We start from the raw sequence: 9,673 nt of genomic DNA on the forward strand, positions 1-9,673 counted from the left end.
GGTGTTTGTTTCTCGTTAAGCCTATTTATTCTTGTGTCAAACAGTTCATGGATGGGTCCAGAACATTACATGTTTGATGCTTCCTACTTTGGCCCAAAGGTTTTTATTTGAAATTAAAGAAAACAGAAAAACGTGTTATTGGATTATTTTAATAAAGAAATAACTTTTTCTTTCTTTGTGGGAAATCAAAAGATAAAATGTATTGTTGCAGTTGGCGTTTGTTGGAAATGTTACTACTAGTGGTAGCCTAAGTGCGGGTGTCAAAGCCTTTATAACTGATAAGTTGATTGTGAAGGCAAAGACTGAGGTAATTAAGTGTTGCAAACTAGAGAAAATGTGATTATTCTATGGTGTATCTCTCCTCTTAACAAAATGTGTTTTCTTACATTCTATTCCAGCTGGAAAATGCACGTTTGTCCATGTCACTAGTCAAATTTGAATACCAGGTGAGGAATTTATCTCTATATCTGAAGATTTGTTGTCTTTGTGGAGAACATTTGATGAATAATTTTTTTTGTTTGGCACACATTTCTGTAGGCTCTAAACTATAGAGCTCAACTGGAACTTAAGAATACTGACCTACTTGCAACATATTTCCAGGTAAATTTGCTACTCTCAGTTTGTTTTAATAAGCTTTTTAATACGTCAATAACAATTAGCTTACAAATACAAAATATACTGTTTGCATTATCTTTAATGAAAAAGTGGTTTTTATTATTATTATTGCAACTAATTTTTTTCTGTACAGCGTGTGACACCCCGTCTATCTTTGGGTGGTCATGTCTACAATTTCGGTGTGCCTAAACAGTGGGGTGTGGGTCATGCTGCAAGATACGAGACCGATGATAAGATGGTAATGCTTCTACTCAGTCAGCTTATCAGAGATCGCTCATGGATTGAAAATTTGGATCATATTTTATATTGGTGAATTCTTCTTCTACTGTTTATTGTATTGATCATGTTGACAACTTTTCTTTATTAACTAACAGATCGCCGCTGCTTTCGTTGATATCTCGGGTCTTGTATTTATGAACTATGCTCATAAGATCTCAAAGAAGGTAATGGCCCATTCGCAGTTAATTATATTTTTAAGCTCGATGAGATAATAATAATCATGACACATAATATGTATTTTTTTTTTCTCATAATCAGGTTTCACTCATTACTGATTTTGAATACGAGTGCTTTTCAAGATATGTTAAAGCTAGTGTTGGGTGTGTGACTGCAATTATGGACAGGTAAATAATATTGCTATTTTTTTTTTTTTTAGATTTGAAGGGAACTGATGAAAACAATGTCTTTACTTTATAAATCCGTTTTAATAATATTATGAGCTTTTTGTTTCAGTCTCGTGTCCAGGGAAAGATTGATTCAAACGGTGTTGTATATGCCCATCTTACAAAAAAATTAAATATGGGACTCGAGTATCAACTATCTGCCACTTTGGATCATATGAACAAGGATTACAAGCTTGGTTTGTTCTTAAATTATGGTTAAGAACTGCAGATAATATGCGGTTACTAAAGAGGAGGACTACTAGAAACTCTTTTTCTTTCTTTGTGTGTGTTGGATCATTGTTTCCGTTAGATTCAGATATTGAATTGTAACCCAAGATTATTTTAGTTTCATAACCAGTATACATATCATTACAGTCTTGCAACTTCAAAACTCAATTAAGTTAACAAAACAAAAGCTCTCTAAAAAAAGAAGCACTAAAACTACATCTATAGAAAGGCTTAAAGAACTGCATTAAAAACCTGCTTTAACCCTCTCACTAAACCCGGATCCAGTTGAAGCATTAAAAGCGCTTCAACTGGCTTTTACACGAGCTTTGGGTATACGACTGCAGAGTCTAGAGATAACCCGCCTTTGGTATGTGTACAATCGATCTGAGTCATCGAAAACTTAATCTTTGTCGATGACTTATTCGATTCCCGGACAACAAAGTCTCCGGCGTGGTAGTGAGTCCAGTTTCCTCGCTCAGTTAACATGCATTGAGATGAGGAATGTTGACCATCTTCTGTCCAGAGTTGAAACCGAACCGGTTTAATGTCCCAACCATGAACTTGTTCTGTGTTACAGACCCGTCGACCAAACCATTTCCCTGACCGGCCTAGTTGAAGCTTAAAGAAGATGCTGTAAGTTCCAACCGGGAATGGGAAATCGATTTCCCCATCAACTTCAAACCACCAGATTTGTTGAAGATAAGCCACAGATGAAAACCTACAGAGAAGCAATAATAAAAGATGGTTTACTTTAACAATCGCAGAAACACATAGATCACAGCAACAACTCTGATGGTTTACTTTAAGAAACCACATGGCCAACACACAAATTCAAAGGAAAAGGCATACTTTTAAAGAGCTTGTGTTAGGCAATCGAAACCAAGCACGTTAATAAAACATAGTGAGAAAACTAACCGAGATTCATCAGTGGGGATATGACTCCAATATCTACGATCATCAATGCCTGTAATGGACAATCCTTTAGCTGAAATGGATAGACAAACACCACTGGTTCGTTTGTCTATCCACACCTTCTGCGGAATCAATAGAATTTTCATAAATACATAGCTTCTGGATCAAACAAGCTGAGCAAATTTGATTTTGAGATTATACTACTAGTGAAGCAAAATTGAACTCAAAAACTCGTTTATGAGAATCCCAATATGAAAAAGTTTCCATTTTTAGAAAAATAAATCCCAAATCGTTTGCCTCTGAAAACCCTAATTTGTCCAAAGAAAAAGATACAGAGAGGGTTTAGAAGAGAAAGTACCTTGGTGCCGTCATCAAATGAGTTAATCCTGGAGAGACAAGTATAAAGGTGTCTCTTTTGCAAATTTTCCGGGAAACCACCAAGGATTTTCTCGAGAAGAGCTCTGTAATTCGGAGGAAGCTTCGATTCCCAGACGCAATCAGCCCAAGAAGCGCCGCGGAATGCTCTGTTGAGCTTCGAGAATCTGCAGATCTCAACGGGATCCAAATTCTCAACAATCATAGCCACACAACCCTCTGGCAAATCTCCTAAACCAAGCTTCAATAGATCCCCATCCGCAAAACAAGAAGACGACGACGATGAAGAAGAAGAAGACGAATCCTTGTGAAGACCAGAGTGAGCCACACCCATCTAAAACCCTTTCGACGAGATCTAAAAAAAAAATCTAAAGTGGGTTTTGTGAAGATGGTGTCTTCTTGAATCTTAAGAAAAAGGAAGGTTTCGAAATTTCAAGACTTCTTCGTCTTTTTCGCACGCGAAAAAAGGAAAGGAATCAAAAGTTTTTTTTTTTTACTCTCAAGAACAGAGCAATTAAAAGATTAAAGAAGAAAGGTTTTGGTTGGTGGTGGTGACAGAGAGAAGAAGACAATATTGGACGGGTGACGCAAAAGACATGTGGATCGTGTAATAAATATAAACGGATTTTGAGATACTGTCTTAATTTAAAAGCTGTTTGGATTGGTTTGTTCAAAAAAAATACAGTTGGATTGGATGTTGAATTTTGTTTTCTTGTCCGTTACATTACACCTTATTGTTTTTCTTTATTTCATGAGTTGTGTAACTTGTAAGAATCATATGAGTTGTAAACTTGTAAGAACCATATCACACAAAAAAAACCAATTATAATATCCAAATCCTTACCCATTTGAGATTTTCAGTTATAATTTTCTGTTATACCTAATCCACAAAATGTCAACGAGAATCTGTTTTATCCTTTTTGTATAAACATGTAGATTGCATTGTCATTTTAATACTAACGTATACACGATCGTTGTGGATATTATTTTTGTGTAGTAAAAGTATTATTATTATGATGTATGGTACGTAAAACATGTTTCTTGTAATTTGATTAGTCGTACCTTATGAAACAAGAGATCCGACCACATTAATTATATCTTTGTCTCTAATAGTATTTAGTTCTCAGCATCATTTTGTATTCGACCATCCCATTGGCAATCGTATGATAAGCTTAAATTTCACAATTGATGTTTACGTTGCAAGTTGAGATATCCATTTGCTGATAGTGAATATGAGTTGTCAACATGAGTCTTGTGACACAAACAAAAAAAAAGTGCGCATTAAGATATTTTGAAGATATTATTATTCGACGCTTTGTAAGATTACCTCTCCTAATGCATATACGAAGACTGAAAATATCTAAACATCATTGCTGTACTCTTTTTGTTTGATAAGAAGAACCTTAGATATTTTGTTCCTCCTATCAGATTAATGTCAGAAGAAAAGAAAAAAAAAAAAGAAAAAAAAAAAACATTTGCTTCTGTCGGTGATGGAAAGGGGTTACACTCTGCATAACTACAAAACACACCTAGTTAGATTCTTGACAGCATTTGGAGAGTTCTAGAAACGTTTTGACATACTCACATACATATATGTGCTTATCAGAGAGCATGATAGGGTCAGAAATTACTAATCTGATGATGCAAATACCTCGAATAATTTTCCCTGTTTATGGGCTGACTTGAAGTCAAGGCCCACTCTTATGGAAAGCGGGCCCAATACTCTATTTTGCCAACATAGAAACTAGTATCGAACAAAGCCACATGCATTGATAGAGAAACGGTCGATGAAAGAAGCAAAGATGACACCATATATTATGCATTGATTGACAGACAATAATAAACAGACTTATAGGAAATAGATATCAAACGGTGGAAACAAAGAAAGATTTAAGAAATCTATACTATTAAAGCAGAAGTACTCTCTAGAGTAAAAATGGACCATAACTTAGTTTTGGTAGGTTTTTCATTAAAAATGATTAGAGAATCACAAAATTTAATCTAACTAACCTATAGTTTCGATTTTGACAAATGACGAAAATGCCCTCGGTCGATTACTTAAAAAAAAACGGGTCGGGACGCGGATCCTTAAAAAAACCGACAATAGAAGGAAAATAACCACCGGATCTGTTTGTGTTCGAGAATAATATTTTTCGGATCCAGTTTATTATTTAATTCAAGATTAGTTAATTAAGATCCCAAACAAACCCATTCGTTATAGGCAAACACTCTGATTTCATAAATTTTAATACCGAAGAATTTGAATATTTACTTAATTACCGAAACATATCATAACAAATATTAATTTAAAAGGAAATTTTTCTGATTCAGTTAAAATCTTATAAAACGAATATTCAAGTTACCATATTTTGTTTAATTCCTTGATTTCCGATGTTACAATTATGAACTAATCTTTTACGATCAAATTTTCAAAGGAATATTCGTTTATCAGTTGTAACGAATCAAGCAAGTAAATATATTTTGCGTATATTCCTGATATCAAATCTTAACTTATAAGTGATAACCTAAATCAATGAATTATAACTATAAATATATTGAGAACTTTCTATTGGATTATTATACTAAAATAACGATTTTTACTTCGTTACACAAAATGATGGCTCTACCCCTATCTTACACTCCTTTGAAAGACCTAAAACCATACAAAAACGCTTGGCGTATTCAAGTCAAAATTCTCCACAGTTGGAAAATGAATACCGCTAAACTTGGTGAATCACTCGAACTAATTCTCGCTGACGAAACAGTATGTATTTTAAGTATAGATTTATTATTCTTTTGCTAATATATTAATATCAATTCATTCTAAGAGTTTTTTTTTTGTTTTATATAGGGTGACAAAATAGGAGCTTCTATCAGAAAGGATCATATCAAAAAGTTTGAATCTGAATTGAAGCCTGGATCTTGGAAAGTTATATCAACTTTTGGTTTGAATCTCTGTACATCCTACTTGCGTCCTTCTCTTATTAAGTATAAGATTAGTACCAGATATGGTACCACAATTATTCCTTCTGAAAATGTATCTGATGATCATTACCTATCATTCACATCGTTTGATAGTATACTTGCTGGAAATCTTGACAAAAATCTCCTGCTAGGTAATTTCATAATACATATATTTTGTTACTAATTTACAAAGATGATTTTATTAATAGTTGTATTATTTATATTTACAGACGTTATTGGTCAAGTAGTCAGTTCTGGAGGTTTAGAAGAAATCACAAGTCGTAACAACATTACCAGGAAGAAAATTGAGTTTGAGATAAGAGACACTGAGTAATATTATAAATCTAAATATATATTTTTAGATTTTTTTTGTTCATAACAAAAATAATATATATATTTTCATGCTTATACATTATACTATTTAAAATCTATTTTATATAGATTTTCATGCTTATACGTTATACTATTTTAATATAATCTATGTCTGTTAAAATTCTTATTTAGGGATAAACGATTATCATGTACTCTATGGGAAACCTACGCTGAAGCTTTAGATCGTGCTATCAATGATTCAAGTGATGGAATGGTTATGTGTTTCCTACGCTTTGTTAAACAAAACAGCTATAAAGGTAACAGTACGCATAATATTTATACATTTAATTTCTAGGGCACAGAATATTTATCAAAAGTATTTTTAGAAAACATTTAACTACTGTATCATATTTATATTTCATTTCAGAAAAACGATACATTGAGAATGCTTTCGATTCTTCTATCTTGATGATCAATCCTCAGTTACCAGAGATGGAGGCTTTTCAGAACATGTAAATTCAAATAGCTATGAAATTATTAATCAACAATATGTTTCATTATGATTTACTATTCCTCTTTTTCATTTTAGTCTTCCTGCGGATCAATTGGCTTTAACAATTACCAATTCTGGTGGAAAGAGAGTTTATAACCCGTCTGGCTCCAAGAGTGGTCTTGACTTTCCTTTGCAAATGATTGCTGACGTACTTGCTGAAACAGAGGTATTTTACATTTATTAATAGTCTAACAATATATTAACATAATCTATTTTGGAAAATGTATGAGTTATAAGCTTAAGGATGTAATATTATTTTGATAGGTAGGAAAATGTAGAATCGCATGTACTATTTCAGCAATCGATACAGATTGGGGTTGGTTCTACATTAGCTGTCGAAAGTGTAATAAGAAGGTTGATAAAGAGGACCTGTCAATTAAAGTGGAAGATGTTAAGAAACCAAGCAAACCAATATATTACTCAAATATTTTAACATTTAAATCTTCTTAACATTATATCCATCATCTTCTTAACATTTAAATCTAATTTTTTTTTTAATTTTATTTTAGGGAAAACGAATTGAAGCTAAACTCCAAAGTCATATCCTCTTACATAGCTACTATTCAATATTGCGGTGTCTCTGTTTCCGTAGAAGCTATATTATGCAAAGTACCGACATACTATGTTTTTTATATCCAAATTAACACTATATAAACTTAGAAAATAAGTTTAAGTATATAAATCAAGAAAAAGGAAAATTACAAAAACAAATTACTAACAAAAAATAAATACCCGTGCTGTAGCACGGGGTATCCGCTAGTAGAGATTAAACTCTGGAAATAACAAACAGGATGAATGGTGGAGAAATCACGAAAAACAAGATCATATGTTTTGGTTTCGAGATCAAGTTCCACCAGTGCTTCCCTTAGCTCACGACAGTAAAACAACAACTTCTTCTTCCCATCGAAAAGTGCTAGTGGCAAGAGCGCGCATAGTTGTGTACCAAACCATTGAGAAGAAGATGTAGCCAGATCAATGGAAAACATTTTGTGCCATTTCTTATTGGCTGAATTGAAAGACCATATCACTTGGTTGGGCCACTTCCTCTCCGAAACGCACAAGCGGTTGTCGAGGTCGCACATAACTATATCGAATTCATTAGCATTGGCAACAAAGGGAGCTTTACAGATGACTTGAAAGGCTTCGGTGTAAAGATCCAAGGATAAAATTTCGGTTTCCTCGCACTCGGTGAACCAATGAAGCGAGCCATCTACACAGACAGGCTCGGGGTAAGCAACAATCCGATAAGGAGCAGCGGGAGAAACAGACCTCCAAGCGTTGGTGCTAAAGTCGAAAACCTCGCATGTAGTACCGTTGTCTAGGCCAATCTCTGAAGAGTTGTATAGCCAAACGGGCTTGTATGTGCCAGTGATTTTGTCTTTACCAAAACCAAGACTAGGGACCACGTAAAGAAGGTCGTAACTATACGACCTAAGTCGAACATGAGTTGTTGTTGTAGCTTACAGAGAGGGAGAGGCCGATACCATCTAGTGGTTGGGTTGACCACAAAACCGGGTTTGCGGTAATTGTAGAGACAAACGAGACCGTCACAGCTATTATAGGAAACGAAGAATCGGGTGTTATCCGTCTCCTAAGGAGTAGGAATATTGACCGATGATGATGAATCCAACACCAGTCTTCTTAGAGATTGTATAACCGGGTAATAAATATCATCATCATCATCATCGTCCTCCTCAGGAAATAAAGAGACCATGAGAACATCTGGATTACATTGCTGACGATGTGTCAACTGTCTTCGTTGGAAGTATAAAGATTCGATCGTTGTTTTCCATTGTTTCGATACACCCTTGAACCTCATCAGAGAATCCACATCAAGTCTCTCTAGGATGTGCTCTACGACGTCGTGGTGCAGCCATTCCAATATACTCGAGCACCGTTGCTTTTTTCTTGACATTGTTGTTGAGAAGACCCGACCCTTGATGATGATGATAGATAAAAAGAGGCTTATTTATAAATAAATAAATAAATAAAAAAACAGGAAAACAGGAAAAAGCAAAACTTTATAATTTCCTTTTTCTCAAGGAAACAGAGGATCTCTTAGACCATGTGCAACGGCGTACACTTTGATCGTCCCTCGGTTTTTTCTGATTTTAAATAAATCAAAAAAAGCTTAATATCAAAGCAACGATTCTTATTTTGGGACGTTTTTCGTCCGTCCATTTGGACACGTGGTTTATTGTGATTGGTAGTAGAATTTTGCTAGAGTTAAAACAAAACAATTTCGCGAGAGAAGGTTGTCGACTTCTTTCTTCTATCTAGACGGCGACGATTTCCCGAAACCGATCCTCTCCATGTAAGCCCTTGCTCCTCTTCTCTCTCTCAAATCCAATCCCCTCTCTGTTTCCCTCTATCTTCTCCCTCTCAATCTTCCTTCATCTCTTGCCCTTTCGTTTGGTTCACTAGCTTTCTCTATATCATCTGATACCCTTTCGTTAGCAAAAGCGGTGGTGGTGCTTCTACTTATTATTCCGACGATTTCGATAGAGATTGGATCCATAAAGTTGTTCAGAATGATCTGTGGGATGATCCCGGAATCGAAAAGCTTCTTGATTTGACATCAGCTCCAATTTGGGTTTTGGTTGAATTGAAAGAAGACCCGAAATTAGCTTTCAAATTCTTCAAATGGTCGATGAACCGTGATGGGTTTAAGCACACCTTAGAATCGTACTGTATAGTAGCTCACATTCTGTTTTGTGCTAGAATGTATTACGATGCTAATAGTATCCTTAGAGAGATGGTTTTGTCTAAGAAGGCTGATGAATCTTCGGACTGCTATGTTTTTGATTTTCTGTGATCTACGAGGAATGTGTGTGTTCCTGGTTTTGGAGTGTTTGATGCTTTGTTTAGTGTTTTGATTGATTTAGGAATGCTTGAGGAAGCTTTCCTGTGTTTCTCTAAGATGAAGAGATTTAAGGTTTTCCCAAAAACCAGGTCTTGCAATGGTTTATTGCATACATTTGATCCCGTCAGCACCAGAAAACGTGGATGGAAAACGACTGATTACACCTCAGGTTAGAATTTTTCCAAAGCA

The 9,673-nt window shown here is 34.8% G+C and overlaps 3 protein-coding genes and 1 pseudogene across 4 annotated transcripts in view; 2 read left to right on the top strand and 2 right to left on the bottom strand.

Annotated features, from left to right (window-relative positions):
- The window catches only part of LOC104759193 (mitochondrial import receptor subunit TOM40-1-like), a 4,445-nt gene extending 3,203 nt beyond the window's left edge, over nt 1-1,242 (top strand). The window contains exons 3-9 of the mRNA XM_010482150.1: nt 45-99; nt 212-307; nt 399-446; nt 538-600; nt 749-853; nt 990-1,058; nt 1,153-1,242. Of these exons, the coding sequence (XP_010480452.1) occupies nt 45-99; nt 212-307; nt 399-446; nt 538-600; nt 749-853; nt 990-1,058; nt 1,153-1,242 (526 nt within the window). The remainder of the gene's footprint in view (nt 1-44; nt 100-211; nt 308-398; nt 447-537; nt 601-748; nt 854-989; nt 1,059-1,152) is intronic.
- Nucleotides 1,597-3,362, bottom strand: LOC104755551 (F-box protein PP2-A12). 2 transcript variants are annotated; one of them, XM_010477949.2, is made up of 3 exons: nt 2,776-3,362; nt 2,421-2,536; nt 1,597-2,223 (listed from the first exon to the last, which is right to left on the bottom strand). In XM_010477949.2, exons 1-3 carry the CDS (start codon nt 3,124-3,126, stop codon nt 1,821-1,823), a joined length of 870 nt encoding a protein of 289 aa, XP_010476251.1. In that variant the 5' UTR covers nt 3,127-3,362; the 3' UTR covers nt 1,597-1,820. The 2 variants fall into 2 exon arrangements, with proteins under 2 accessions (XP_010476251.1, XP_010476250.1); XM_010477948.1 differs by having other exon boundaries at nt 2,421-2,539; nt 2,776-3,355.
- On the top strand, nt 5,410-6,090 carry LOC109129869 (replication factor A protein 1-like). The gene is made up of 3 exons (XM_019238851.1): nt 5,410-5,556; nt 5,644-5,908; nt 5,987-6,090. Exons 1-3 carry the CDS (start codon nt 5,410-5,412, stop codon nt 6,088-6,090), a joined length of 516 nt encoding a protein of 171 aa, XP_019094396.1.
- LOC109129870 lies at nt 7,147-8,536 on the bottom strand (annotated as a pseudogene).

Source organism: Camelina sativa, chromosome 17 (assembly GCF_000633955.1).
Source record: "Camelina sativa cultivar DH55 chromosome 17, Cs, whole genome shotgun sequence".
Classification (NCBI taxonomy): Eukaryota; Viridiplantae; Streptophyta; class Magnoliopsida; order Brassicales; family Brassicaceae; genus Camelina; species Camelina sativa.